This window comes from Rattus norvegicus, chromosome 4 (genome assembly GCF_036323735.1).
Source record: "Rattus norvegicus strain BN/NHsdMcwi chromosome 4, GRCr8, whole genome shotgun sequence".
In the NCBI taxonomy this organism is placed as follows: domain Eukaryota; kingdom Metazoa; phylum Chordata; class Mammalia; order Rodentia; family Muridae; genus Rattus; species Rattus norvegicus.
The window spans coordinates 66,599,496-66,625,765 of NC_086022.1; the positions used below are offsets into that span (position 1 = coordinate 66,599,496).

Sequence of the window (26,270 nt, forward strand, 5' to 3'; positions counted from 1 at the left end):
CTCAGTTACTTGTTTCTTTATTTACTTGACATCAAATTTCCTGGAGGGAATTACTTGCACTACTAAAATAGATCAACACCGTAATTTGCGTGCATATATTTTGCAGATATGACCTTGCAAAGTCAATCTCCACACTTTATGGGATATAAAAGTGAGGTGAAATGGGCCAAAGCTCTACCACTATGGCCGAGTGAAAAGACACTCCCTGTAGCAGCTCGGTTAGATGACAGATAATGAAGAGGGCACAATGTTCACCTTAAAGTGCTCCAAATTAGCAGACCTTGAACAAGACACATCACCCCAGAGTCAGAGGAGCACCCTATCAGTGTCCCAGAGGCAGCCTCTTACCAGTTCAGGAAACCAGCAATATGGGCAGCATTAGAGACTGGTTGACACCTAATCCCAGAGGGAGATTATGCCCCTAGGACGTGGAGTTTCACTAGAAGTAAGATGGCCATGAACAAACACGTTTTTTGTAAGCAGAAGCACAGAGGTTACATGTGACTACAGGGAAGAAATAGAAATGCCAAGAAAAACAAAACGTGGTGAGATGGTGGCATGGCAAACCCTGAACTGTCCAGACCAGTGAGTCCATACCTAATAACTGGAGGCTCTTGACAAATAGAGTCTCTGGAGAAACTATTTGGTTGGATCTTATAGACTTGCTATAGTGCAAAGAGTCTGACCACCCCACACCCCCCAAAAAGACTGTCAACTGTAATTCATTCAAACGACACCTGTTCTAGCCCTGTTGCTGGTTTGAGGAATTGTGCCTGCCATGTGCAGACCTATGGCGCTTTAACCTAGCTGACACAACATGGACTTTCTTTTCAGGTTTCCTTTGCAATAAAGGTGATGTATTTCTATCTACACAGACACTCCAAAAAGTTGATGGCAAGCTGACCTGCTGGTGCAGACACATAATCCAGCGTCCAGGTGGCTGAGGCAAGAGGATCACAAAGGGATAGCGTATTTAAAAAAAAAAAAAAACAAAAAACAAAAAAACAAAGAGTAGACAGACAGTAAGACTAGAGGAGGGGTTGAAAACTGTTTCTGATAGGCCTGGGTGTGTTGCCAATACTTGTCATCTCTGAGGCATTAGCAGCTACAGACCATTCATAAATGACAGGGTATGGCTATGTTGAAGCTATCACGTATGGAAATAGGCCACAGCCACATTTGGCCCTGGATGCCATAGTTTGCCAGCTGGGCTGTAGTGAAATGGAACACAGGCACAGAGGCAAGCAAATAATGAAGCTCGGCATCTGTTTTGGATAAAGGGGTCAGGTGCTTTTCAGAGTAGATAGGACAGGAGATAAAAAGAGTAAATAGGCCATTGGTGTGGGATCTTAAGGAATATGCATGGTCAAATACAAGGAAGGGATGTGATTTAGTGGGCACATGGATAACTACAAAACAAAAAACAAAAACAAGCCTAAACCTAAAGAACAACGTAAGAGGCAATCGTTCTTCATGACCACCCACATCAAGACCAGGGGAACCCAGACGCCTGGAGCCTGTGTTGTAGAGGGACAGGGAAGACAGTGGGTGTTCTAGGGGAAAGGAGTACCAGATTCCAATCCCAGGGCAAGGATCAGGTAAGGATCCTAGCCTTTTATCCTGGACTTCAAGCTGTACAAAAGGAGTAAACGATTTCTACTTTTTTCCCTACTTATATTTCTTTTGTTCTATAATTTTACTCTCTTTCTCCTCCTTCTAAGGATGCTATCTGAGAAAATCTGATTGTTCAGTCAGGGCAATATTCCACATGTAGGTAGGAACCCAAGCGTCAGAATGCCCAGTCGTGGTCACACGTGAGCCCATGTTGCTTGTTTTATCTGGCACTTACCGCCTGCTTGCACCAAGAACAGCTGATGGCCACGATCTCTTTACTGTGGAAGGAGAACTTTTGCTGGAAGCCCTGAGACAGTAGGACAAGAGACAGAGAGTTTAAATCCTCCTTCATGATAGATAGTCCATGGTTGCCCTCCTTGGGTTAACGGAAGTGAAAGAAGCCAAGATTGTGATCCTTTGCTATAGTAACCGTAACCGCATGTGCCACACCGCACTACCTTCTCAGCCTTCTGCCACTCAATGATTTTTCTACTTCGGAGCCATCTGGAATATGGGACAAAGGAGGCAGTGGTGTCTCCTACACCATAAGCTTCTCTTAGCCAGTCACACTAACATAAGAGATTTTCCTTTAAAAAAAGGTCTCATACATACATACGTACATACATACATATATTGCATGTGTGCATGCACATAAAATAAATGTATACACACATATTGTAAGCTATATACAGAATATTATAGTATTCTCTCTATATATATTTTTTAAGAAAAAACATTGCTTCACTTGATCATATACTATAAAGACTGCTCAACTTTAGTATCTGAGAACCCAGAAAAAGGGAAATTAAATATCAAAGGCAGTATTTATATGTCAGGGTCTGGGTAAAGTCCAAACGTGTAATAAATTCAAAGATTTTCACCATTCCCTTAGGATGTCTCTTTTCAAACAAGAAGCTTTTTAGTTTCACTCTTTTAAGAAAAAAGTTATTTATTCCTTGTACACTGTAGCTGTCCCCAGACACACCAGAAGAGGGCATCAGATCTCATTACAGATGGTTATGAGCCACCATGTGGTTGCTGGGATTTGAACTCAGGTCCTCTGGAAGAGCGGTCAGTGCTCTTAACCACTGAGCCATCTCTCCAGCCCTCAGTTTCATTTTTAACCATCATGCAGTTACAAAGACGATAGAACTGCCGAAGTCTCCAAGGTCAGTGGTTCTCAACCTTCCGAATGCTGTAGCACTTAATGCACGTTGTGGTGACCACCACGCATAAAATTACTTTCATTGCTACCTCATAACTCTAATTATGAATCAAAATGTAATATCTGAGATGAAGGATATCTGATATGCTACCACCAATGGGTCATGACCCACAGGTTGAGAACCACTGCCCTAGATGAACCAGCAAACTGACTCTTCCATCAAGAAAGGTAATTCTGCACAAGAAGTACACAGTAACGCTGGAAGAGTCTACTCTCGGATTTGCCCATTTCACTTCTCCTGGGTGGCTTCCCTGACAAATCTAAAAGACTGAATCTCGCAGTGGACATCCTGATCTTCAGGCTCTTAACAATTATTCCGTTCCCTCTTCCAAGCTGTTCCCTGAGCCTTCAGCGCAGGCGATGTACTTCAGATGTGGGGCTGGGTACCTCACAAGGAAGTGTTCTCTGCTTTCTGACTAGATGTGGCTTTCTGTCGTGGTCTTGGTCTATTGTGGAAAGAAGTGTCTTTGATAGAGGAGAGAGAGCTATGCTTCACTGTGTATATATATATAAGAATAAGTATCTAGAATGCAGTCAGGAATTATCCTGGTTAGGAAAGTGGCAGTAGTAAGCTCTCCTAAGAGATCTCTAGCCTCATTCATCCAAGATGAAGTGAGAGTACCAGGCAGGATGTCCTTTCTCTCTAGTGAGCCTTAACTCATATTTAGACAGATGTTGGTTTCCACTAAGGTATAAGAGCCACTATCGCACCTTCATGGATACGTTTCTATGGTGACCACTGATGTGGTTCATAGGTGTCACAGCCGAGTAGGATGACTGAATCCTCTCCCTTAGGCAGCTTGAGTGGCACCTTACGGCACTGTAAAAGCTAATCTTTGGGGAGGAGGCTTTGCTTCAGAGCCATCTCAATGATGCTGTGTCTTCAGCAGTAGGGTCTTACCTTCAACTTCTGGGAGTAAACCAAGGGTACCTGAAGTCTTTACACTTTCATCCCCAACAACTCTGAAGGAGGTCTCTCATGCCTGGTACTGGGGATTTTATTAGATTCTCTATGCTTCTTGGGTGAAGCATTATCACATTAAATGGAGTAATTTCACTTAAACAATGTGTGTGTGTGTGTGTGTGTGTGTGTGTACATAGACTTACACGCATTGTATGTAAATTTAGATAAATATAAAATATGATTCCCTGAGGCATTCTCAAGCATCCTAGTATTACTGTGTTGTCATTCCTCCCTCCCTCCCTCTAATTACTGACCTCTATTCTCCTCCATAATTAAAGCCCCTCCCACAGAGGCAATAGAAGGGAGAAAGGGAGAAATTGGAAACATGATTTCTTCATTTGGATTTGTAATTACTTCACACCTATCAGCAATAGTGATGACATTTTTACTCAATGTTCAAGGAAGAGTTAACCATTTTTAAAGAGACTCCTATCCTTCGGAAAGATGTTTGCAAAATCGGCTCAGGGATAGAATCTGTTGTCTTATCCTTTGGGGGACTTGGATCAGTTCCTAAAACAATTCAAATGGTTCCTGAACTAATACTATTTATGCTAAACCCCTGATTCCCTTCTGGAAGTCTAGTTTGTTTTTCTGTGTTATATAAAATGTACTTAGGCAAAGAAGCCAAAGTGAAATTCCTGGGCGAAGAGTTTTAATGAGATGGGTAAATAGTATTTATGTGTATTTTGCAGCTTACTGCTGGGGGGGGGGGGGCGGGCACTAAGCATATTCTACAGGACTCCGAGGCGAAACTGGTGGTATCTGGTTTCTTCATGACTTCACTCTGTGTTTTCTTTTTGCCGACCTCATTTTGTGTCTTTGAGTTATAATAAACCACGCACAGGAGTTCTACATGCTACCTCCTACAAGCTCCCTTGTAGCATTGCACCTTGGATGATCTTCAGGACCGCCGAGCACAGCCTCCCCAGCTGCATCTTGATAAGCCTCCTTCTGTCGACAGGAATGGCTTTCCCCCAGGACAGTATTGCTACTATGTGACACATGAACTGAAATACTGGGTCGGCTTTGACCTCCATACACCCACAGCAATCACCAGCCCAGCTCCACTGTCAAGTGTCAGAGCCCTGACAGGGACATTACTGAGAGGACAAGAAAAGTTAATGGGTTTCAAGATGCTGTGTCTAAGGCTTTTCAAAAATATCAAACTGTTCAACATGTTCCCAAGAGGCCAGTCTGGCTTTGCGTTGGAGACAGGTGGAAATTTCGTTGAACTCACGTTTGAGGGAGCAGTAAGAGAGAGGGATGGCACGTTTCCTCAGAGCTGGAGCAATAATCTGTGATACCGTCTGATGGAAGGAGCATAAGGGGGAGCATGAAGGAACTAGGGTAGGGCAGAGCTCACGAACTTCTCAGACCCTGGACCCCATGCCCATCCATCATTCTGGTGTGGCCCCTGCTCACTGCGCATGCGACACTGTGCTCATGTTATGACTTATCTCCGTATCAACAGGTCTTCCCGGATCATTCTTTACTGTCACAAGGTAAACTGGTGTTCTTTAAGTGTGTGCTTCCTGATCAAAGGCCTCCATGACACCACTTTCTTAAAGAGTAAACCATTCATTCAGGCATTTAGCAATACTCACGATCTTCTCGATCAACTTTGGAATTATAGATCTCTCTGTCTCTCTCTGTCTCTCTGTCTCTCTCTGTCTCTCTCTGTCTGTCTCTCTCTGTCTCTCTCTGTCTGTCTCTGTCTCTCTGTCTCTCTCTGTCTCTCTGTCTCTCTCTGTCTCTCTCTGTCTCTGTCTCTCTCTGCCTCTCTCTGTCTCTCTGTCTCTCTGTCTCTCTCTGTCTCTCTGTCTCTCTCTGTCTCTCTCTCTGTCTCTGTCTCTCTCTGTCTCTCTGTCTCTCTCTGTCTCTCTCTGTCTCTCTCTGTCTCTCTGTCTCTCTCTGTCTCTCTGTCTCTCTGTCTCTCTCTGTCTCTCTCTCTGTCTCTCTGTCTCTCTGTCTCTCTGACTCTCTCTCTCTGCCTCTCTGTCTCTCTCTGTCTCTCTCTGTCTCTTTCTCTCTCTCTGTCTCTCTCTGCCTCTCTGTCTCTCTGTCTCTCTCTCTGTCTCTCTCTGTCTCTCTCTCTGTCTCTCTCTGTCTCTCTCTGTCTCTCTCTGTCTCTCTCTCTGTCTCTCTCTGTCTCTCTGTCTCTCTGTCTCTCTCTCTGTGTCTCTCTCTCTGTGTCTCTCTCTCTTCTCTCTCTGCCTCTCTGTCTCTCTCTCTGTCTCTCTCTGTCTCTCTCTGCCTCTCTCTCTGTCTCTCTCTGCCTGTCTCTCTGTCTCTCTGTCTCTCTCTGTCTCTTTCTCTCTCTCTCTCTGTCTCTCTCTGCCTCTCTCTGCCTCTCTCTCTCTCTCTCTCTCTCTCTCTGTATGTGTTTCTGTGTGTATGTATGTTATGCATGTGTATTGTATGCACATTTGCACATGTCTGGTCACATGCATGTGTAAGTGCTTGTTCACATGTGTACATGTAGAGGCCAGAGGTTCACATTAGGTGTCTTCCTCAGCCACCCTCCTTTTTATTTTCTAGGCAGGGTCTCTTCTCACTCAGCCTGACACTTGCTGGTTCAGCTGGTGGAGCTAGCCAGCTTGGCTTAGGGATCATTTCTCTCTGCCTCCCAAGGGCTGGAATTACAAGCAGTTAGTCAAAGTCAAACTCACCCAGTTTTTATGTGGATGCTGGGGTTCCAAACTCTGACCTTCACAGCTCTCTCCCCTCTCCCCAGATCAACATTTTGACATTAATATACAACTCTTACTGTCAACAAATTTCTATAAAGTGAGATATGTCTAATTAAATTTCATACTATGCCTTGCTCTTTTAAATTTACATGTCTGAGACCACCCTCTTTCTTTACTCTCAACCAATCACCTGGGATGCTGTCATCATTCTATATGCATATCTACATTTCAAACCCACAGAAAAATCTAAAAAGCATTTGCATTATCTCTCCATTGGCTATGAGCTACATCATCTGGATCTTACCTTAGATACTATTTAGATGTCCTAAGTAACTGGTGGATATACTTGTCCTTCTTCAATGAAACTGTCAGGCCGTGAAGTGGGTCACTCTATAGCTCTTAGGAACTTTGAACTATTCTTTAAATATCACAGGCCCAGTGTGCATACAGATGTTGCTATTAACTGAATGAGAGCTGCTGTTACCATATCTTAACTCAGCTATGAACATCGTGCTCTCCAAGCTTTAAACATCTTACCCCCAAAGTTATCTAAAATCATGCCTCTTCATAGTGCCCTCAACCCACCTCACCCTCTCCTTTCTAAGATAAACTGGGTGCTACTCTATTCACTGATAACAACTTGGGTGCATCCAGTTGCACCCACTGCATTGTGTATGAGCCTTCCAGCTTCAAAAAGAAAACAGACAGACTCTACTGTGTTGCTGACAGCCAGACAGAATCCCAAACACTCAGAACTAAGGCCCTGAGCATAATGGCTACATAGAACTGAATGACGATGGATCACTGGGAAAACAAGCCTCCTGGTAAGCAGCTTGGTGCCTCAGTTTGGCTCTATCCCAGCAGTCCCAAAGACCATGGCTTCAGAGCTATTCTCTAATGCATGCACACAAACAGAATCAGTTCAGTCTTTGAGGACAAAGTTCCCATGGACTACCTGCTATAGCGAGATCTTGGCCAGTCTCTTAAGCATAATAAAAAGAGCCAGATCTAATCACTTGGGCTTAATTCTGGTCCGGATCTGCTATTACAGCACTGACTGGGTTCCCTGACTGAATTTCAAATGACTCTGTGGTTTTTTCAGAGGAAAATAAGGACATGAGGCCAGATAGTCTGGATCCAACTGACTCCAGATTTAAAAATATCAACGAAGTGGCTCTGTTGATTCTTTGGAGACTTTTTTTTCAATCAAGTTGAGCCTTTGGAGTGAAGTTAAATAAGGCTTATTCTGAGTGGCTTTAAACTCGTCTGCCTCTCTCTTCTGCCATCTGTGTGGCCTGTAAGAAACGGCGCTCAGCTTTACAACCTTGGCTGAAACTAGAGGACTGGGATTTATGTAAAATGGGCTGAAATTATTTTACTGATTTTGTATTTAACTGAGATTTGAGATCAGAGAATCTCTTTGCTCAAAGCCAGTTTTTTGTTTGTTTGTTTGTCTCATTTGATTCCAGTGAAAGAGTAGATATTCAGCATGCCTCCAAAACTTGAAACAAAGTATGTGTTTAATATTCATAAAGTGGTAAAATGTCCAAACACAAAGAAATTATAAAAAAACTCAATTGATTATTTGCCCCCCATTAATATTTATCTTTGAAAAGAGAATTTCCAGTTGTTTTATTCAAATATTTCCTAAACCTTGAAATACATTATAAATATATACTCAGACATCCTACCCTTGCACCTCTGAAACACTTAGTGTGGTACAAAGCTCACAAGGCCAGCAACATAAAGATGGCATGTTACAGTGCCGCCACTGGACCTCTCTCTTCACTGTATCTCGTAGGGTACAAATGCCAAGTGAAAAGAGAGTCTTCCATTTTAAGCAAGACTTAGCTCAAGTTCTTTCAACAGAACCTCCTCTCACTAGCTGAATCTGGTCAGCAAGCTAGACCCTCAAGTGACTGAGGTGCAGACATACAAGAACAACCTACCTGGAGAAACAAACCAACAGCAACAACAAATGTTTTCTGACCAGTTAAGCATGCTACTTGTGCTAACCCATTGTCCACTGCCTTTTAGAGTGACCTCATCCAAAGAGGAGGCTGTGATCCTCACTTAGCAAAGCCAACAAGAGTCAGCCCCTTCCCTAGTATTTACAAATTATCGATATATTTTCCTCCTGAACAAAGTATTCCGTACAGTTTCCCACTGATGTTTGCACTCTTGTCTGGTGCTGTGAACCCTTAGAAATGAGTATGGGGAAATGCTTTTCCTTATTTGGGTGGCTGAGTGTCAAAATTGTCATCAATGACTTACTTCATGTAAGACTAAAGTTTAGTCGTAGAGAGTTGAGTTTATCTGAGCCTTCTTTTCTTACTCTGACGGCCTGTCTTGAGCAACAATTGTTGCAAATATTTAAGACTTTAAAAATAGAAAGAGTGCATTTGCCAGAATTGGATTGTAAGGAACAGTGCCCTTCAAGTGAGGGGTAGGCAGCTTTCTAACTCCCAAGATTGTTTCAAAATAGCTGATTTGACATAAGGTGATGCTATAAGAATCACTTTTTAGAATTCCAAATACTTGTGTGTTGGTGTCAACTGTGGCACTGATTTAACCATGGCTCTGTGCATTTTTGGTTCATTTTAATTTTTTTCTGTAACACACTTATCACTTGACTTGTGTCACTGAGTCATGGTGCCTGCAGACAGACACTTCTTCCCTGGTAACACGGGAAGTTCCTCCTCTCCATCATCACTAGCAACCAATACACACTAATCAGAACTGGTCAACAATACCATCTGATAATTTATGCTATTTTTCATTCATTAGGCTGAAGACCTCTGCTACAAGCAAGATCATAAATTGAGTCTCCTGGAATAAGAGGAAGTAAAAAAAATCTCATAGAAGACTGCATTTTTAAAATAAAAAAACAAACAAACAAAAAAAAAAAAAACATGAGGCTGGAGAGATGGCTCAGCGGTTAAGAGCACTGACTGCTCTTCCAAGGTCCTGAGTTCAATTTCTCAGCAACCACATGGTGGCTCACAACCATCAGTAACAGGATCCCATGCCCTCTTCTGGTGTGTCTGAAGACAGCTGCAGTGTACTCATATAATTAAAAATAAATCTTTAAAAAAACATTTTAAAAAACCCTCAGGGAGCAGAAATCAGAATTCTCAGTACATCTTAATGCCCCTCCTACAGGTATGACCATCCATATAGAGAAAGATTTGATGCCAGAATCCATTTCATATGCCTGACATTACACAGGTACACAGCTTAGTCCAAGACCTAAGAATAGCTACCAGATTGGACTAAAATTTATGTATGGATGTATCTATCTAGCTATGATACTTGTATTTAATCTTTTATGACCATCCTAATTTGAGGAGTGAGAGAGAGAGGGAGGAAGGGAGAAAGAGAAAGAAATGTTTATGTATATGTATGTGTGTTTATACATGTATATGACTGTGTAATATATGGATATATACATATGTGTTTGTGCGGTGGTTTTGTGTGTGGTATATGTATATGTTTACATGTGTGTGCATGTAGTAAGCTGTGTCCTCCTTTATATTTCTCTCTGTCTTAGGGTTAGGGTTTCTCCCTGAACCAGAAGCACTCTATTTCTTGTTCTGGTTCCTCCTCCCCCTCTATGATGGCTTACCAGAAAGCTCCAGATGTCATTGTGTCTTGACCTCATTTGTGGCACTAGAGCAAGTAGGACATAAGTTCACACTCAGCTTTTTATATGGGTGCTGGGGACCTGATCCTACATCACCATGTTTATGCATCAGCATGCTCTATTACCCACAAAGCCTTTCCCCACCCATGATGAAAACATTTTCTGCATTCTGTTCAATAAAGATCAAGCAGTATAAGACTTTAAACACTGGGCTTATCCTTATGCTACGATTCCCAGGAGGTTCCTTAAGTGAGAGCATTTTCCTATCAATGTAACTATAATTATGAGACTGCACCACCATGGAAATTCATTTCTACCTCTGCTTGACCCATAATTGATATCTTTACCATGAAAATATCATTTTGCCCTGATAATGTTTAAAAAATAAAACATTTTAAGCTGTAGCGTAGACTTGACGTGAACACAAGACATCAAAGAAATCAGGACAGCCTGAACAGAGTCACGCAACTGACAATCATGCCAACTATATGACTGTGTAAGAAATAACTGGTTTTGCTTTCCCCTTGACTATCATGTTGAGGAAAAATACCCTTTCACTAGTGGAAGTAAATACAATTTATTTTTGTGTGAACTTTAAATTTCTCTCTCTGCTTGAGTGTGAGACTGTGTGTGTGTGTGTGTGTGTGTGTGTGTGTGTGTGTGTGTGTGTGTGTGTGTTCCCATCCAAGACAATTGAGAAAGAGACTTTTAAAATTCTCTGAAATTATTCAGACCCTGTTCTTCCTGGCTTCTCAGCTGTGTTGAGGGTTGTGAGTAAAATATGTCTTTGGGAGAAAAAAGACTGACATCTTGACTTGGTTTTGACTTTGGGGGTTGTACTGTATCTAGTCTTCTAGAAGACATCTAACAGTTTCTTAGAGGCTGTATGTACCTCAAAAGGCCTGGCTACATATCTCATTAATGCCTATAATCAGGAGGAGGAGAGTGGCGATACCTGAGTTTAGAGGGTGGAGGATAAAGAGGAGCAGGACTCAAATATTTAGAGAGCTTCTGTGGGTGGGAACATTCTTCTCTAACAAAAGGTGTTAGCTATAAGCATATCAATGTATGACCCTAGTTATGGTACATGCATTAGACATGGTTGTTGACCCAATAACAGATGAATTATCAGGAGCCACAGAAGACAATTCTAACACTAACACTAGAATGGGAACATGAACAAAGATGTGATCCATGCTATGTGCTAAGCAGGAGGCTGAGCTGTAGTGACAGAGGCAGACACAACTGAAATCTCACAGAGGCTGGCATGCTAGAGAGCTGTGTTGGGTAGAGAGGAAAGCCCAGTTGACCATGGGTCGTCACACTGACCATGGCTTTACCATTTGTGTTGCTGAGAAAGTTGCCATCATGTCAAGAGGCTCACAGGCAGGACTCCTTTGAAGCTTAGTCCTGATGGGAAGAAATGCCCCACCAAGTGTACAGTCTGGTAGGAACCAGAATTACAGAATTTCAAAGCCATAGGGATGACATGACAGTACATCAAAGCGCAATGCTATACCTGTCATGGGCTAAGGCTATGAAGGAGACTGGACTAGAGACACTTCATACCGGTTAATGTGCCCAACTTTTGATTAAAGAGACATTACCCAGTCAATAGAATCAAAAGAAATCATGGCTGGAGGATCACAAGAATGGAGTGGGCAGATGGTCCAAAGAAAACCAAAGTCCTTTGTTCTGTCCCTTACCAACTGTCAAAGACAGAACCATGGACAGAAGGAGCAGGCAGGATCCCTGGGATCACAGCAAGGACCATGGTACTATTTCACTGTCTCTAATTAAGAGGACTCATGGCCATAATGTAGGTAGTTAAAAACTGAGGAGAGAGTGGTATTTAAATAATTTGAAGAAAATTGGTATCTATTCTGATAGTGAGGCAACATCATTGACCGATAGGGTAGATGGCGAGGGTATTAAAGACTCAGATTTTGTGCTTTTGTTTGGTTGTTGTTATTGTTATTGCTGCTGGTGCTGTTTTAAAAGATACAAGATTCTCAGTTGAGTCTCAAGCAAAGATAGAGTGTGAAAGGAGAGAAGGAACGGAAAGGAAGAAAGTGAAGAGAAGCAGGGAAGGTAGTAGGAAGAAAGGGAAAAAGAAGAAAAGGAAAAAAGAAAAAAGAGCAGAGGGGAAAAGAGGTGAATGGAGCCGGAAAGACAATGACAAAGGAAGTCCATCCTGGACCAAGGTCGATTTGTCCACTTGCTCTGCCTGGCATTTAATTAAAGAATAAAAAAGACACACCTGGTAACTGACAGATACCAACACAACTTTCTAGGTCCTTTGTGGAAGGGCTTGCATAGAGCAACAATGCCCAAGTGAACCTCATGAAACCCTCCCAGCCATACACAAATCAAAACTAATGCATTCTCAAAACTACTGGTGTCAGGTGATTTACAGTGATTAAGTTTGAGAGTTGTGACAATAGTATTGTTTTCAAATTTATTTCCTTTCCTCTGTGTTTGTGTGAGATTGGTGTGTCAGATTGGCGTGTGTGTGTGTGTGTGTGTGTGTGTGTGTGTGTGTGTGTGTGTGTGAAGGCAGAAGCTTATACCCCCACATGTCCTCACTCCATTCACCATGACAAAAATCAAGATGGCTCTGATGACAAATGCTGAAGTACCTTGAACTGTGCTATGATGCCGCTACCAAATTCAGGTTCTTCCAGCATTTAATATATGACACATAGTTTATTGATTTGTTGGATAAATTATTTTCCGGCCCTCCCTGAAAGGAAACTTTAAAAAACTCTTTGCACTCGTGTGTAGGGCTAGCAATATATTTTTCTCTAGGCTTGCAATTCCCTTGGATGCAATCCGATTGCAGTGACATGTACTGAACCAACGAACACTCCACCCATCACTTGTTCTGTCAAGTCAGTGACATCATGTTAAAGTGAATGAACAGGAAATGTCAGGTACACTGAAGATCTTAGAGAGGTAGAGAAGGCAGGCAGACAAGCCCTACAATCACAGATGCTCATATTAGTGAAGCCTGGGAGATTCAGAGATCCGAAGCATGCTAAAATACTCTCTCCAATACAAAGAGCAAATGATTGCATTTCAACTTTTTGTCAACTTCTTTGGTTTTTAAGAGACAGTATTTTCCACACTCAAGAATACTGTCTGTCACGATACACTTAGTGGTGACATTTAACATTTCTAGCTTACAGTGGGATCCAAAACAGGAAAGGGTTTTGCCGTAGGCACTCTCTGCAACAATACCAGCCATGCCACCCCGTGCATTTAGAAGGACATAGGAGAAATGATCCTTGTGACACAAGAAAAATTATAAGACAGACTGTAGGATTCCAAAACAAGCATATGTTCTCTGCAAGAAAGGACTGTATACCTCGAAAAAGCAGCTAAGTGTTGCATTGTTATGCGTTGGTGCAGGAATGCCTAGCCATGAGTCACAAAGTGTCATGATCTAGGTTCTGTGCCTGAGGATCCAGCTATACCTCTCTTGGGCATATACCCAAAAGATGCCCCAACATATAAAAAAGACACGTGCTCCACTATGTTCATCGCAGCCTTATTTATAATAGCCAGAAGCTGGAAAGAACCCAGATGCCCTTCAACAGAAGAATGGATACAGAAAATGTGGTACATCTACACAATGGAATATTACTCAGCTATCAAAAACAACGACTTTATGAAATTCGTGGGCAAATGGTTGGAACTGGAAAATATCATCCTGAGTGAGCTAACCCAATCACAGAAAGACATACATGGTATGCACTCATTGATAAGTGGCTATTAGCCCAAATGCTTGAATTACCCTAGATGCCTAGAACAAACGAAACTCAAGACAGATGATCAAAATGTGAATGCTTCACTCCTCCTTTAAAAGGGGAACAAGAATACCCTTGGCAGGGAAGAGAGAGGCAAAGATTAAAACAGAGACTGAAGGAACACCCATTCAGAGCCTGCCCCACATGTGGCCCATACATATACAGCCACCCAATTAGACAAGATGGATGAAGCAAAGAAGTGCAGACCGACAGGAGCCGGATGTAGATCGATCCTGAGAGACACAGCCAGAATACAGCAAATACAGAGGCGAATGCCAGCAGCAAACCACTGAACTGAGAATAGGACCCCCGTTGAAGGAATCAGAGAAAGAACTGAAAGAGCTTGAAGGGGCTCGAGACCCCATATGTACAACAATGCCAAGCAACCAGAGCTTCCAGGGACTAAGCCACTACCTAAAGACTATACATGGACTGACCCTGGACTCTGACCTCATAGGTAGCAATGAATATCCTAGTAAGAGCGCCAGTGGAAGGGGAAGCCCTGGGTCCTGCTAAGACTGAACCCCCAGTGAACTAGTCTATGGGGGGAGGGCGGCAATGGGGGGAGGATGGGGAGGGGAATACCAATAAGAAAGGGGAGGGGGGAGGGGGATGTTTGCCCGGAAACCGGGAAAGGGAATAACACTCGAAATGTATATAAGAAATACTCAAGTTAATAAAAAAAAAAAAAGACTGTATTAAGTGGAACTATCTGGGCTGTGGCATGTACAGGACCAAGAATCCACTAGGGTATATCTCAGAAGCCCCATGTCATCTCTTGTTACTGAATCAGGTCTTTCAAGACACTAACATGAATGAATGAATACACACACACACACACACACACACACACACACACACACACACACACACACACACATTGTGCTATCAATCTGGAAAAGGAGGAAACACTTGAGATCAGGACATAGATGGGTCAACTTGGTATATAAGTTCAGGACAAAAGTGAACTCTTGCTACACAAGGTCTGCTCGGAGTCCTTCAGAGACACAAGTGAGACCTCTTTGCCATGGGCATAAATTCAGGTGGAACTGAACTGAACTGTATGAAAAGAGATTGGCCTGATACTGAAACATTATGACTTACAGTGACACTGTATGGCTTGGCCAGTTTGTCAGGCACATAGAAACAACAACAACAACAACGAGAGGTCTGGAGAAGAGTATTGTGGGTAAACAGATGAGAGCCCAAACCATGAAGATCACAGTCTTGTGTGTTCATACCACCAGAGAGAACTAAAAACACAGATTTAACTCTTAGTGCCATGGCCTGCTGTTCCTGGTACCATTTGGTTCTAAGTGGACCACCTGCTGTAGCAGTGAGAGATCCTCTGTTTAGTTCCAAAGATGTGGGCTTCCTCTTATCAAAAATGAGCAAGCTACTGTTACTGCTGAATGCCACCTGTCCGTGAATGAGACCAACTCTGAGTGCCCACTATGGCATCATCTCTCAAATAGAAGAGCCAGTCAGTAGCAAAATGAGGACACTTGAAGGCTTTCCTAGAACAGAGGGTGGAGTGTGGGGGTGGGAACAGCACCTCACCTTGCTTGGAGTCAACACAACTCCAGTGTTTGGCCTGCCCGTGCAACACTACACCAGACCAGAGAAAGCATCTCATAGAGACTGGAGTGCAGGAATGAGAATATGACCACAAGATACACTGGTCCTGTTACGTAACATCCCACCAGAAGCTCCACAGTTGACAGTGGTCTTCTGAAGCTAACTAGAACAGAGGCTTGAGCTCTGAAAAGATATCCTATAAGCATCGTACTCACAAAGGGTGCTGTGCCTCTATGACAGAACACACAGTTGAAGAACCTAAAAGGAGGGACCAGAATTGTCCTAATGCACTTACCTCCTCCCACTGTCCCACTTGAGCAATTTGCTATTTGCACACTCATAACTCTAGTTCTGAGACTAGTGGTCTTGTGGGGAACGTCTCCATCACAGGCTGAACCCAGAAGTTCTCAGCCCTCAAGCCAGTGCTGCCATCCATCACTTAGGACGTGTGTGTCACGAGACCATCGGTCACAGAAAGGAGTCACTACGCTGCTGAGACCCCCTCATTGGGGGAAGATCGTTCCTTGACAGTGGAGACTTGAAGACTGCACCCAGTACCTGGGGATCCTTCGGAACTCTGAACATTTTTCATGACATCCAGAAAATTCCAGGAGGATATACCTGGATCAAACTGCCAAGGGAAGTGGTCCTGTTCCCCAGATACATCGGAGCAGGCCACCTACATGACAGTGGCTTGTTGAGAGAGGGGTGAACCCACAGTAGCTCTGTCATCAGCACTGGGCTGGTCCATATCAAAATGGAATGCCGTTTTACCATAATTGTCTCTCCAGCAGAAACTGATGCATACCTAGGAATCATTAGGCTTACACCCTAGATGTTTACAGTCTTTCCCGGACAACATCCTAGCCCACTTGGATAGACTTTAGACTTAGATCTAAGTTGTTTAGACAAATCTAGGTATCTGTTTGGAGTAGTCCTTCCCTAGAGGAAGCACTCCCGGTCTCCTGCTTTTCAGCCAGCTACTCTGAGTGCATTATTCTGCCTGGATAGGAAAATGAAGCAACGGCTTCACTGCTATCGAGACTGGTTTAAATGCATAAAGGAAGCCCCCCTTAACAAGATACTTGAACTCATATATGACTTGTCATATTTCATCATACTTTCTTTCTTAGTACTGGGATGGAACCCAATTCTTCAAGGAGGCTAAGCAACTCATCTTTCATTGAGTTCCATCCAGCACATGCTGTTTTATATTTTTTATACTTCTTTTTTTGTGTATTTGTCTGTATGCATGCCTGTGCACTGTTTGTGCCTGATGCCCAACAGGGTAGAAGAGGACCCCGTACCCCTGAGAACTTGAGATACCGGCGGTTGTGAGCTGCCATGCAGGTGCTGAGAACGGAACCTGGAGCAGCTCTGAGCCACTGGGCCTCCCCAGCCCCACAGCGCTCTACTTTTTAATTGAAGGGGGATTTTGTAACATCACTGTCTGAAATGTCTGGTGTTCCTCAGCTCTACACAAAGGCATGGTGAGAAGTACGCTTTTCCTTAGAAACTGAGTCAAGAAAGTGACTTGAAAAGGTGGTGACGGTCAAAGCCCATAAGCATGTTTTCCACGGAGAGGTTCTTCACAAAGCAGGCGTAGTGAAGGGTGAAAGGAAGGCTGTGGCACCTTCACCCTCCCAGCCTGGTCAGCAGGGGACAACCTCAGATGTCCCTAGGATGTGCACAGTAGAGCTGGGAAAGGTCAACTTGCTGGTGTCAGAACTTCTTTCAGTTCTCTGGGCAGATTGCTCCTGTGTTGCAGCCCTTTTCCTTTCATTGACCATGTCTCCTTCTGACCTTCCTTCCAATCCCTGTTATCACAGGGATTGTATGTGTTTGGGATTATTTTTTAATTAATTAATCAATTTACATCCCAAAGGCTGAGGTATTGTCTATGAAATCACTCCCTTCTCTAATCCTCTAATTCTAAGAATTCGATAGTTCTTTCCTTTGTCTCTCCAATTCTTTTTTCCATTTCTACCCCCCCCGGGGGTTTCTAGGTGTGGTGGTTACTTTCCCCATTGCTGTAACAAACTGCCCAACGAAAGCAACTGAAGGATGGGCTTACTCTGGCTCACAGACGCTCGGTGCAGTCTGTCACGGCAGAAAAGGCGAGAGGGCAGGAGCATCAGGCCAGGCAGCTGGTCACATTGTATCTGCAGCTGGGAAGTGGGGTGGGGGGGGCCAACAAGGGCGGGGGAGACAGAGGTGGAGGAGAGTCTGAGGAAAGAGGGCGAGAGACAGAGACAGAGGCGGTGAGAGACAGAGACAGGGACAGAGAGACCAAGACAGACAGACCGACACACAGAGAGAAACAGAGAGAGGGGAAACACTGGTGCTCAGCCTTCTCGCTTCTTTTTACTCACCCCAGGACTGGAGGCAAGCATTCAGGGGTGAGGCTTTCCTTTTGGAAACACCTCCCAGACACACTCACAGCTATGTTGCCATGGTGATTCAGAATCCTGTCCCGTTATGTTACAAGCAAGGTTAACCACCACAGTAGTCTGTTGTCCAGTAAGAAGGGTGGTGTTTGTACATATGTTATGTATTTTATATACAAATGTGTGTGTGTGTGTGTGTGTTTGCTTTGTCAACTTAAAGAGCAAAGAAGCTGTATATTTCCGTCTCTTCTGATATGTAGTTTGTATGGTTATTTGGATATAGTTTGAAATGATGTTTCATGTACAAGAGGGAAGTAGTTCTCCTCATAGTCTTATACGCTGGACACCAGGAAGGCTTTATGGGTAATTCCTGATAATATCTTTGTGCCTCTGAATGAGACAGAAATGCAAATATTTCAAAAGTTTTTTGGTGAACTTTTTGTAGTTTGTTTTTTAACTGCTATAATTTGAAGTGGTCAGTGATAGAAAACCTTTTCACTTGTGAGTGTATTGTATTACGATTTGGTAAAACGTGAGAGAGCAGTGCATGTATAGGCTGTGCGTGGAGAAAAGGGTCACGGAAGGTTAGAAATCAAAATCGAAGATGTATTACCAGGCTTACCTCTGGAGAAGATTCAGGGAAACAAAAAAGAAAAGGAAAAGAAGAAGGGGGGTGTGATGTACACCCATGAAAGGGAAGAAGCGAAAGGAAGGCATGAGGACATTTGTCTTAGGGCCGTCTGCCACGGGATCAGAAGAACAACAGCAGGAGGGTAGTTGTTGCCTGGGACTGAGAAGTATGCCCATTCTGCCTGCCCCTGCATTTATTTGTGCACTCTTCCATGTATGGTGACTTGAGTTCACACACACACACACCAACAGCACAGCAGCAGCATCCAGAAAGGGATGCTAGAGTGGGTCACCACTGAGAGGAGAGCAAAGGACTCTGGGGTAATCATGGTACCCTGTGGCTGTGCCTATGAGGAAACAGAGAGGCCAAAGACTGGGGAAGAGTAGCAACCACAGGATGAAGCTAGGGTGAAAGCAGAGGATGCATCTACCTGAGGACTGCAGCGGAAACCCTGAGCATCTTGTCTCCTTATTTTTAATGCTTTTGTGATGCAAATAAGATGCAAAGGGCTGTAGATTTTAAATACACAACTTGAGATAAAGCATATACCTGTGAAACCAGATCCACCAACTGTGCCAGTAACATATTCATAGCCTCCCAAAGCTTTCTCCCACCTGCTTCATTTTCAGAAATAAGAAGGCTTATGTAAGGGCTGGGGGTGTAGCTCAGTGGTGAGACGATCGCCTAGCAGTCTCAAAGTCCTCGGTTCAATTCCAAGCACCATGAAAGGAAGCAAGCAATCAGGCAAGAGGCAATCAGGCAGGAAAGGGGGGAGGGAGGGAAAGAGGGAGGGAGGGGGGAGGGAGGGAAAGAGGGAGGGAGGGAGGGAGGGAGGGAGGAAGCCAACTTACATAAGATTTACTCTCTTAGCAAAACGCCATGTGTCTAACACAGCACTGTTGACTATAGAGACCTTGCTACATCTCTGAGACTTACTCATTTTGCACGACTGAACACTGAATCCTTTAACTACTACCTCCAACTTCTCCCTGCATGAACCCAAAGGACAGTACACTAAGTGAAATAAGCCAGATACCAAATAAGGACACCATGAAAACACCTCTATGCTCCACAAAGAGTAAAGTGATGACTGCCGCCATCCCTCTCTTGCTCTCAGCTGCAGACGGGACCAAAGTCAGGCTTCTGGCCAGTCTCTCATCCGGGTCCACACAGAGAGTTCAGACAGACTTTGTGCCAGTCTACACCTCCTCCGTGATCTTCTGACGACTAGTGGTAAAAAGCCACTTCTGTTGCAGTAGGACAAACACGCAGGCAGGCAAAGGAAACCAACGCACACAGACTTACCAATGCTCGCTCACACCACAGCCCAGTAGCAGAGCGTATGGGAAGTTGATTCTGGTGCACACACATTTTTAGATCACTATAGGGTGGATCTTTCATTTCTTTAATGAAATGTGCCCCCAGTGCTCCGAGTAAGCACTTGTTATTATTTCTCAGCCCTATAATTCCTTTCACTGTGATTTCTTAACTGTATCCCCTACAATGTTTTTAATCACCTCATTTATCTGTTACAAAAGCTACTATGTGCACTTTACATGTGCATTTTACATACTACTTCTCACACTGTTCTTACAGTGATCTGGACCCAGTGCCCAGATGTGGGCTCGCAGCTGTCTCTAACTCTAGTTCCAGGGGATCAGACACCCTATGTGAATGGGTACTGCATGCATGTGGTGTACAGACAAAAGAACCCATACACATAAAATATAAATAGTAGTTATAAATGCCGTTCAAGTATGTTTAACACTTTAAAAATTCTAAACACTTTTGAAAGTGACTTTTGAGTCTTTAAAGCAGCTCTTTTGTTTTATGTTTTTACATTCCTGATCAAAGAAACAAAAGATGTTTTCTCAAACCGTAATGAAGAAACATGTCTCTACAAATACGCTAATTGGTAGGTTAATGTTGAGGGTCCATTCAGCTGTAATCATTAATATACTTTTCCTCCACGTTTTGACATTAAAAAAAGAAAAGCATTAGACAACTCATTGCTGTGTGCATCTGGGCTGAATGAGCACCGTGAGGAGGAGTTAGTTACAGGCAGATGCAGCATGTGTCCTGGCTTTAAGGATAGACTGCAGATCCTACATCCCATAGTACAAAGTTGCCCTTTATGGACTAGCTTTGGGTTCTCCTTTGCAGTGGTTTTGGCCATTATAGGCTGGAAGCAAATGAAGATCTACATGTTCCTAGGTGAGAAGACATCTCAGCTGGTGAATCTTGTGACCCTCAAATCTTGTGACCCTCGAATCTTGTGACCCTTGAATCTTGTGACCCTCAAATCTTGTGACCCTCCCATCTTGTGACCCTCCCATCTTGTGACCCTCGCAGGCTCCGGTCTCTTCCCTTCCCTATTGGCAGTCATCTCTGTGGTCCTCATCACCACTGTGGTTTCCCTGCCACACCCTCTTCAAACAGCTTACATATTCTCTCTATTAAACCTTTGCCAGATCTGAGTGTGAGTGTCTCATCTCTTTCTGACTCAACTTTGCCTCTTTCACAATACAAAATTATAAATGACATGAAACTATGCACAACGGTTATAAACTTGGTAGGCTGGGGTGAAGCTCATGTTAAAAGATTATGTGGTTCCATCAAGGGCTCCCTCATGGGAGAGTCATAGCCATACACACACAGCCAAATGCACAGTCAAGGTTCCAGAGAAGATCGTTCCAAATATTTATTTTACTGTCGAATTAGAAAGTAGAGATCGAAACCACTTACAAAACACTAGAAAATACATGCAAAATTATACACAACTGAAGCTTTCCTAAGCGAAGCGCTTGTCTTTTTAATCCTATCCCAATGAGTAAGTTACAGAATAACAAGATATACCCTCCTTCCTCTCCTCGCCATGAGTGCTCTCTCCCTCTCTCCCTTGCTCCCTCTCTCTCCACAATGTGTGTGTGTGTGTGTGTGAGAGAGAGAGAGAGAAAGAGAGAGAGAGAGAGAGAGAGAGAGAGAGAGAGAGAGAGAGAGAGAGAGGAGAGAGAGAGAGAGCGCTCATGAGCGTGTATGCTTGCCTCTGTATGAGGGGAAGGCTGGGTAGGGTTTAGAATCTAAGAAAGTGTAAGAATTGGCAATAGCACTATTAGACATTACACAGAGCACCTGGACTTGAGGTGATTTTCCAATCCCTTCTTCTGTAAATGAGAACAGAGTCATTAACTTGTCTCCAGTCTAGGGTAGAGGGTATGAGCCAGAGGAGGGCTATTTATTATCCAGCAAGGAGACACATATCTAAAAACATCAATCTCGTAACTGCTTGAGCCTGAGACTTCATAGGCAACAGTACTATAAACACAGGAGAGGAACACAGCCGTGCTATTTTATGGGAACAGTGTGTGATGGATCAGGTCGTGTCCAGTGATAGCCGTGGTGCTCAGCAAGCTGTGAGCATTGTGGATGCTGCCTAAGAGCACGGGCCAGGGAGGGAGGCAAGGCCAGAGCATCACAGGGTACAGAGAGTCCAGCACTTTCCTGTCAGTTGACTAAGCCACCATAAAAGGAGGTGCAATATGGCTCTGGGGAATATTCCTCAAAAAAGACAATGTGTTTGTGGGTTCTCATTTAACGTAGCTCTATTAGGACCGGAACAGCTGAGTGATGTGCACCATAGAGTTCTCCCGGATGATGGTTTTCCAAAGAAAGGAATGTAACAGCATTCTCACAGTCCCATCCTTGACTCCAAAACCCTGCCTGTCAAGTCTCTTCTTCCACACGCTCTCCCTTCTCACCAGCCTCATCTCTTCCCCATTATAGACAGCCTACAACCCCTGAAGCAAAACACACCTATATCCACACCACAGAAGAAGGGACGCATGGACCAGTGCAGGGCACTCCCGTGAGACCAGAAGGCCGACTTTCTTCTCTGGGCCAAAGATCCCATATTTCTCTCTGCCCTGACTCTTTCATATCCCCTCTCACTTCACTCTCCACCTTGAACACATTCTGCCTGTCCCCTTCCCAGATGAAAAAGAGGACTAACTGAAAGCCACAGCACTGAAGAGAACACATGCTACTCATTACAGTGGAAGACCATGACCTAGAGCCTTCCAGCAAAGAACATAGTAACCAAAGACTACGACATGTTTTCTATAAACACAGAGCAAAACAGCAAAATCAATACAATTGTTCCCTTGTGTCTCTTCATCCTGCCCCAGACTGCCAGTATTTCTGGATTGAGATGTGTCTATGTCTATGTCTGTCTATGTCTATGTCTATGTCTATGTCTATGTCTTTGTCTATGTCTATGTCTATGTCTATGTCTATGTCTATGTCTATGTCTATGTCTATGTCTATGTCTATGTCTATGTCTATGTCTATGTCTATGTCTATGTCTGTCTATGTCTATGTCTATGTCTATGTCTATGTCTATGTCTATGTCTATGTCTATGTCTATGTCTATGTCTATGTCTATGTCTATGTCTATGTCTATGTCTATGTCTATGTCTATGTCTATGTCTATGTCTATGTCTATGTGTCTATGTGTCTATGTCTATGTCTATGTCTATGTGTCTATGTCTATGTCTATGTGTCTATGTCTATGTCTATGTCTATGTCTGTCTATGTCTATGTCTATGATGTCTATGTCTACGTCTACGTCTACGTCTACGTCTACGTCTACGTCTACGTCTACGTCTACGTCTACATCTATATCTATATCTATATCTAATCTATCTATACCAATCGACCAGCCTGATGCTTGACCAAAGGAGTAGTGTGAACAAATAATAAATCAGCAATCAATGGACGATGAATATATTCCCAGGAAGCATAACTCCCCTTGACTGAAGCACATCTGCTTCCTACTGACAGCCTTCAAGTAGAATCTATGCAGTGTGCTACACATTCATTGTCCCAACAGACATGGCACCTGTAAGGTCAATCTTTGTACACAGGGAAACGCTGAGTCTCAAAGAAGTCAAGGTCAGCACAATAGTGAATGTGTGGCATTTTACAGCATCTGGTCACAGTACCCACCAGCCCTGACCCACCTCACTCTTTCAAGAGGCCCTGTACCCTGAAGGGCATACGGAACCACCACAGAAGAAAACATCTTTTACCAGAGACTCTTAAAAGCGACATGTTTCTAGATTCTAACTGTGGAGTATTCTAGAGAGTTCTGCCCAGCACTGTGTGTCATGACATATGCCCACACTTGTGTATCAGCTTAACTGCCTGCCTGTTTGTTTGTTTGTTTGTTTGTTTGTTTGTATTGCTCATCAAATGAACAGGCTGGTCTAGTAATCTTCAAGAAAGACTTTTGGCAAAATAGGAAAACTTCGGTTTTCAATAATTCAACAAGTCCTTCCACCACTGCAACCGTATCTCTGAAAACTAAAATCATTTCCTCTTAATTTAGATGGTCACTGTTTGTAGGGACTGCTAGAAGAATCAAAAGGAAGTCCTCTCGGAAAAGAGAGAAATGCAGGGGACATCACATTTGGAGATGCGACCCATCTACCTTGGGTGCTTGCCAAGGCTCGAGGAGCCTGCTGTAGTGGCCGTGGGTGGCTGGGCCCTTACCTTACCACACTGCTTACATTTTCCCTCCTGCCGCCTCCTGTGGACCCAGTGATGGCGCACAAAGTTCTGCAAGGAAACAGAGGGGAATGAGTACGTTTGGTTTTGCAATCCTCAGTGGTCATCACTGTTCTGGATGTTTCGGAGAGTAAATTTCTATAAACTGTAATCCAAGCCCATAGGCGCACAAAAGCAAATGTGTGTAGGTGTGACCTGTTCAGCAATAAACACTCAGAATAAGAGAAATTCATTCTCCACTCACAGTGGCCCTCTGCCCTGTGCGGTCCACTTCCCGCCTCCTCCCTCCTTGTCTTCCCAGTGCCCAGGGCTCGACAGCCCGCACTCACTGCACTGTCTTATATTAAACCCCCAGGAGGGTATGCGAATGCTCTGAAGGCTCTTCAGCTGGGAGGGGACTCAGATTCATAAAGGAAAAACCCAAAGTGTGTCAAAAATCTGAAAACCTGATGGAACAATCTCCAATTCAACGGAGCAAAGGCACGCGGGCACGATGCTTCACACGTCAGGGCACGCCACCCTAGACTAAACCTTGTAGCTACAAGGAACTGAACGGGCCAGGTGCTCAGCACCATCTCCTGATAGGGAGGGGGACATTGATATAAGAATCACTAGGTAAGGCAAAGGAAGAGAAACGTCAAAGAAAAGAGATGTCCAGGACAAGAGGATTGACCTGTGGGTGACAGCTGTTTATACACCATCCTGGGTCGCCTTGAACTAGACTAGCTTTCAAGGTCGATTCTTGTCATAAATTGTAGGAAATCCTTTTTCATCCCAAGGAGATAATCATCACTGGGGTGGGCTCGAGCAATCCCATCAGCTCTAGCTGTTAAGAGTGCACTACAGGGGGAGTGGCGTCTGCAGCAGTAAGGATGAAGAGAGGCCTTGGAGCACCTCACCCCTCTTACACCAACGACATGAAGCTCTTGCCCTTCCTTCCATGATAACAGCATGGCTCATAGAATTTAGCCACAGACTGTATTCTCCCCTTAACAGTACCCCTAATGTATGTTGACAACAGATTGTCTATTGTATACGTGAATAGTTCAGGCATTGTTCTAAGTGGGGACAGACAAAGCAAGCAGATCTGCCCAGAGCCTCTTGAACATACCTAATCATAGAAGCTAAGCAAGGCCGGATCTGGTTAAGACTTGGATGGTAGAAAATAGACCAGTGTGGGAGGAGGAAGGGAGGGAGGGAGGGAAGAAGGGAGGGAGGGAGAGAGAGGGGAGAGAAGAAGGGAGGGAGAGAGGTTGATTGGTTGGTTGTGTCAGGGTATGAAGTTGCAGGTGACAAGAAGACCTCCAACAAATATTAGCATTTTAAATACTAAAATGTCACTGCTATTTCTCTTAATAATGTCAAATCAATTTAAAGTAAACTAGCACAAGGCCCCTGGAGGGATAATGGTCTTTTGATGATAGTAAGCTATAGAAACAGAATGAGCCCAGGAATCAATGTCATTTCCATCTTGCTTTTCCCACCACTGCCATTCAGTAAAACAAAGACAGACTTTATAGTGTTCTCAGGAAGAAACCAATAAGACCAGCTAACCCTTACTAAGTAGTCCTTCACACTTTCAATAATATTTTATGTGCAGTAATTGTTTCTGTCTTCATGAGAATGGTGATGGACAGAGACACTTCTCTGTAGGGATGCACCAGGAAAGTCCCAGAGCTGTTAGAATACTGAAATGTCTCAATGTAGATCAGTAAACTGTAGCTTCATGACCTCACATCTCCCTGCCTCCTCTCCTGCTGTCATAGCAACTGCTGTCACACCTCCTTCAGTCCTAGAAACCATGTCTACTTCCTCATTAGTAGTCAACTAGAATGGAGTTGTCTGAGTTGCCTAGTATTGATCCTCTTTCAGTGAGCGATCATCAGGTTCCCCGGGCAATACTATTTGTTCTTCCTGAAGAACTTCAACACACTCTGTCGGGCACAGGTAAAGCCAGATATCTGTGCAACCTTCAACACCCACATGGACTAACTTTCAAGACAGCAACTGCACCAGTGCATCCAGTCGTTGGTGTTCATCGCATCGGCTCACAGAGCAGATCCCATACTGACCTGGAGTGAAGGTCATGTCGCTCCTGTGGCAAGTGACTCTCGTGCTCAGCCCTGGGCCTCATCTAGAGATCGGTACCTACTTACTAATAAGG

General features: G+C 43.8%; 1 protein-coding gene across 12 annotated transcripts in view; it reads right to left on the bottom strand.

The window, feature by feature from the left end:
• Positions 1 to 26,270, bottom strand: part of Dgki (diacylglycerol kinase, iota) — a 461,894-nt gene that overhangs the window by 221,599 nt on the left and 214,025 nt on the right. For 9 of the 12 annotated variants that reach the window (XM_039108368.2, XM_039108367.2, XM_063286709.1 and 6 more), the window contains exons 6-7: positions 24,092 to 24,157; positions 1,850 to 1,921 (exon numbers count right to left, since the gene is read on the bottom strand). In XM_039108368.2, the coding sequence (XP_038964296.1) occupies positions 1,850 to 1,921; positions 24,092 to 24,157 (138 nt within the window). The remainder of the gene's footprint in view (positions 1 to 1,849; positions 1,922 to 24,091; positions 24,158 to 26,270) is intronic. The other 3 variants (XM_039108371.2, XM_063286710.1, XM_039108370.2) reach the window with 1 other exon arrangement.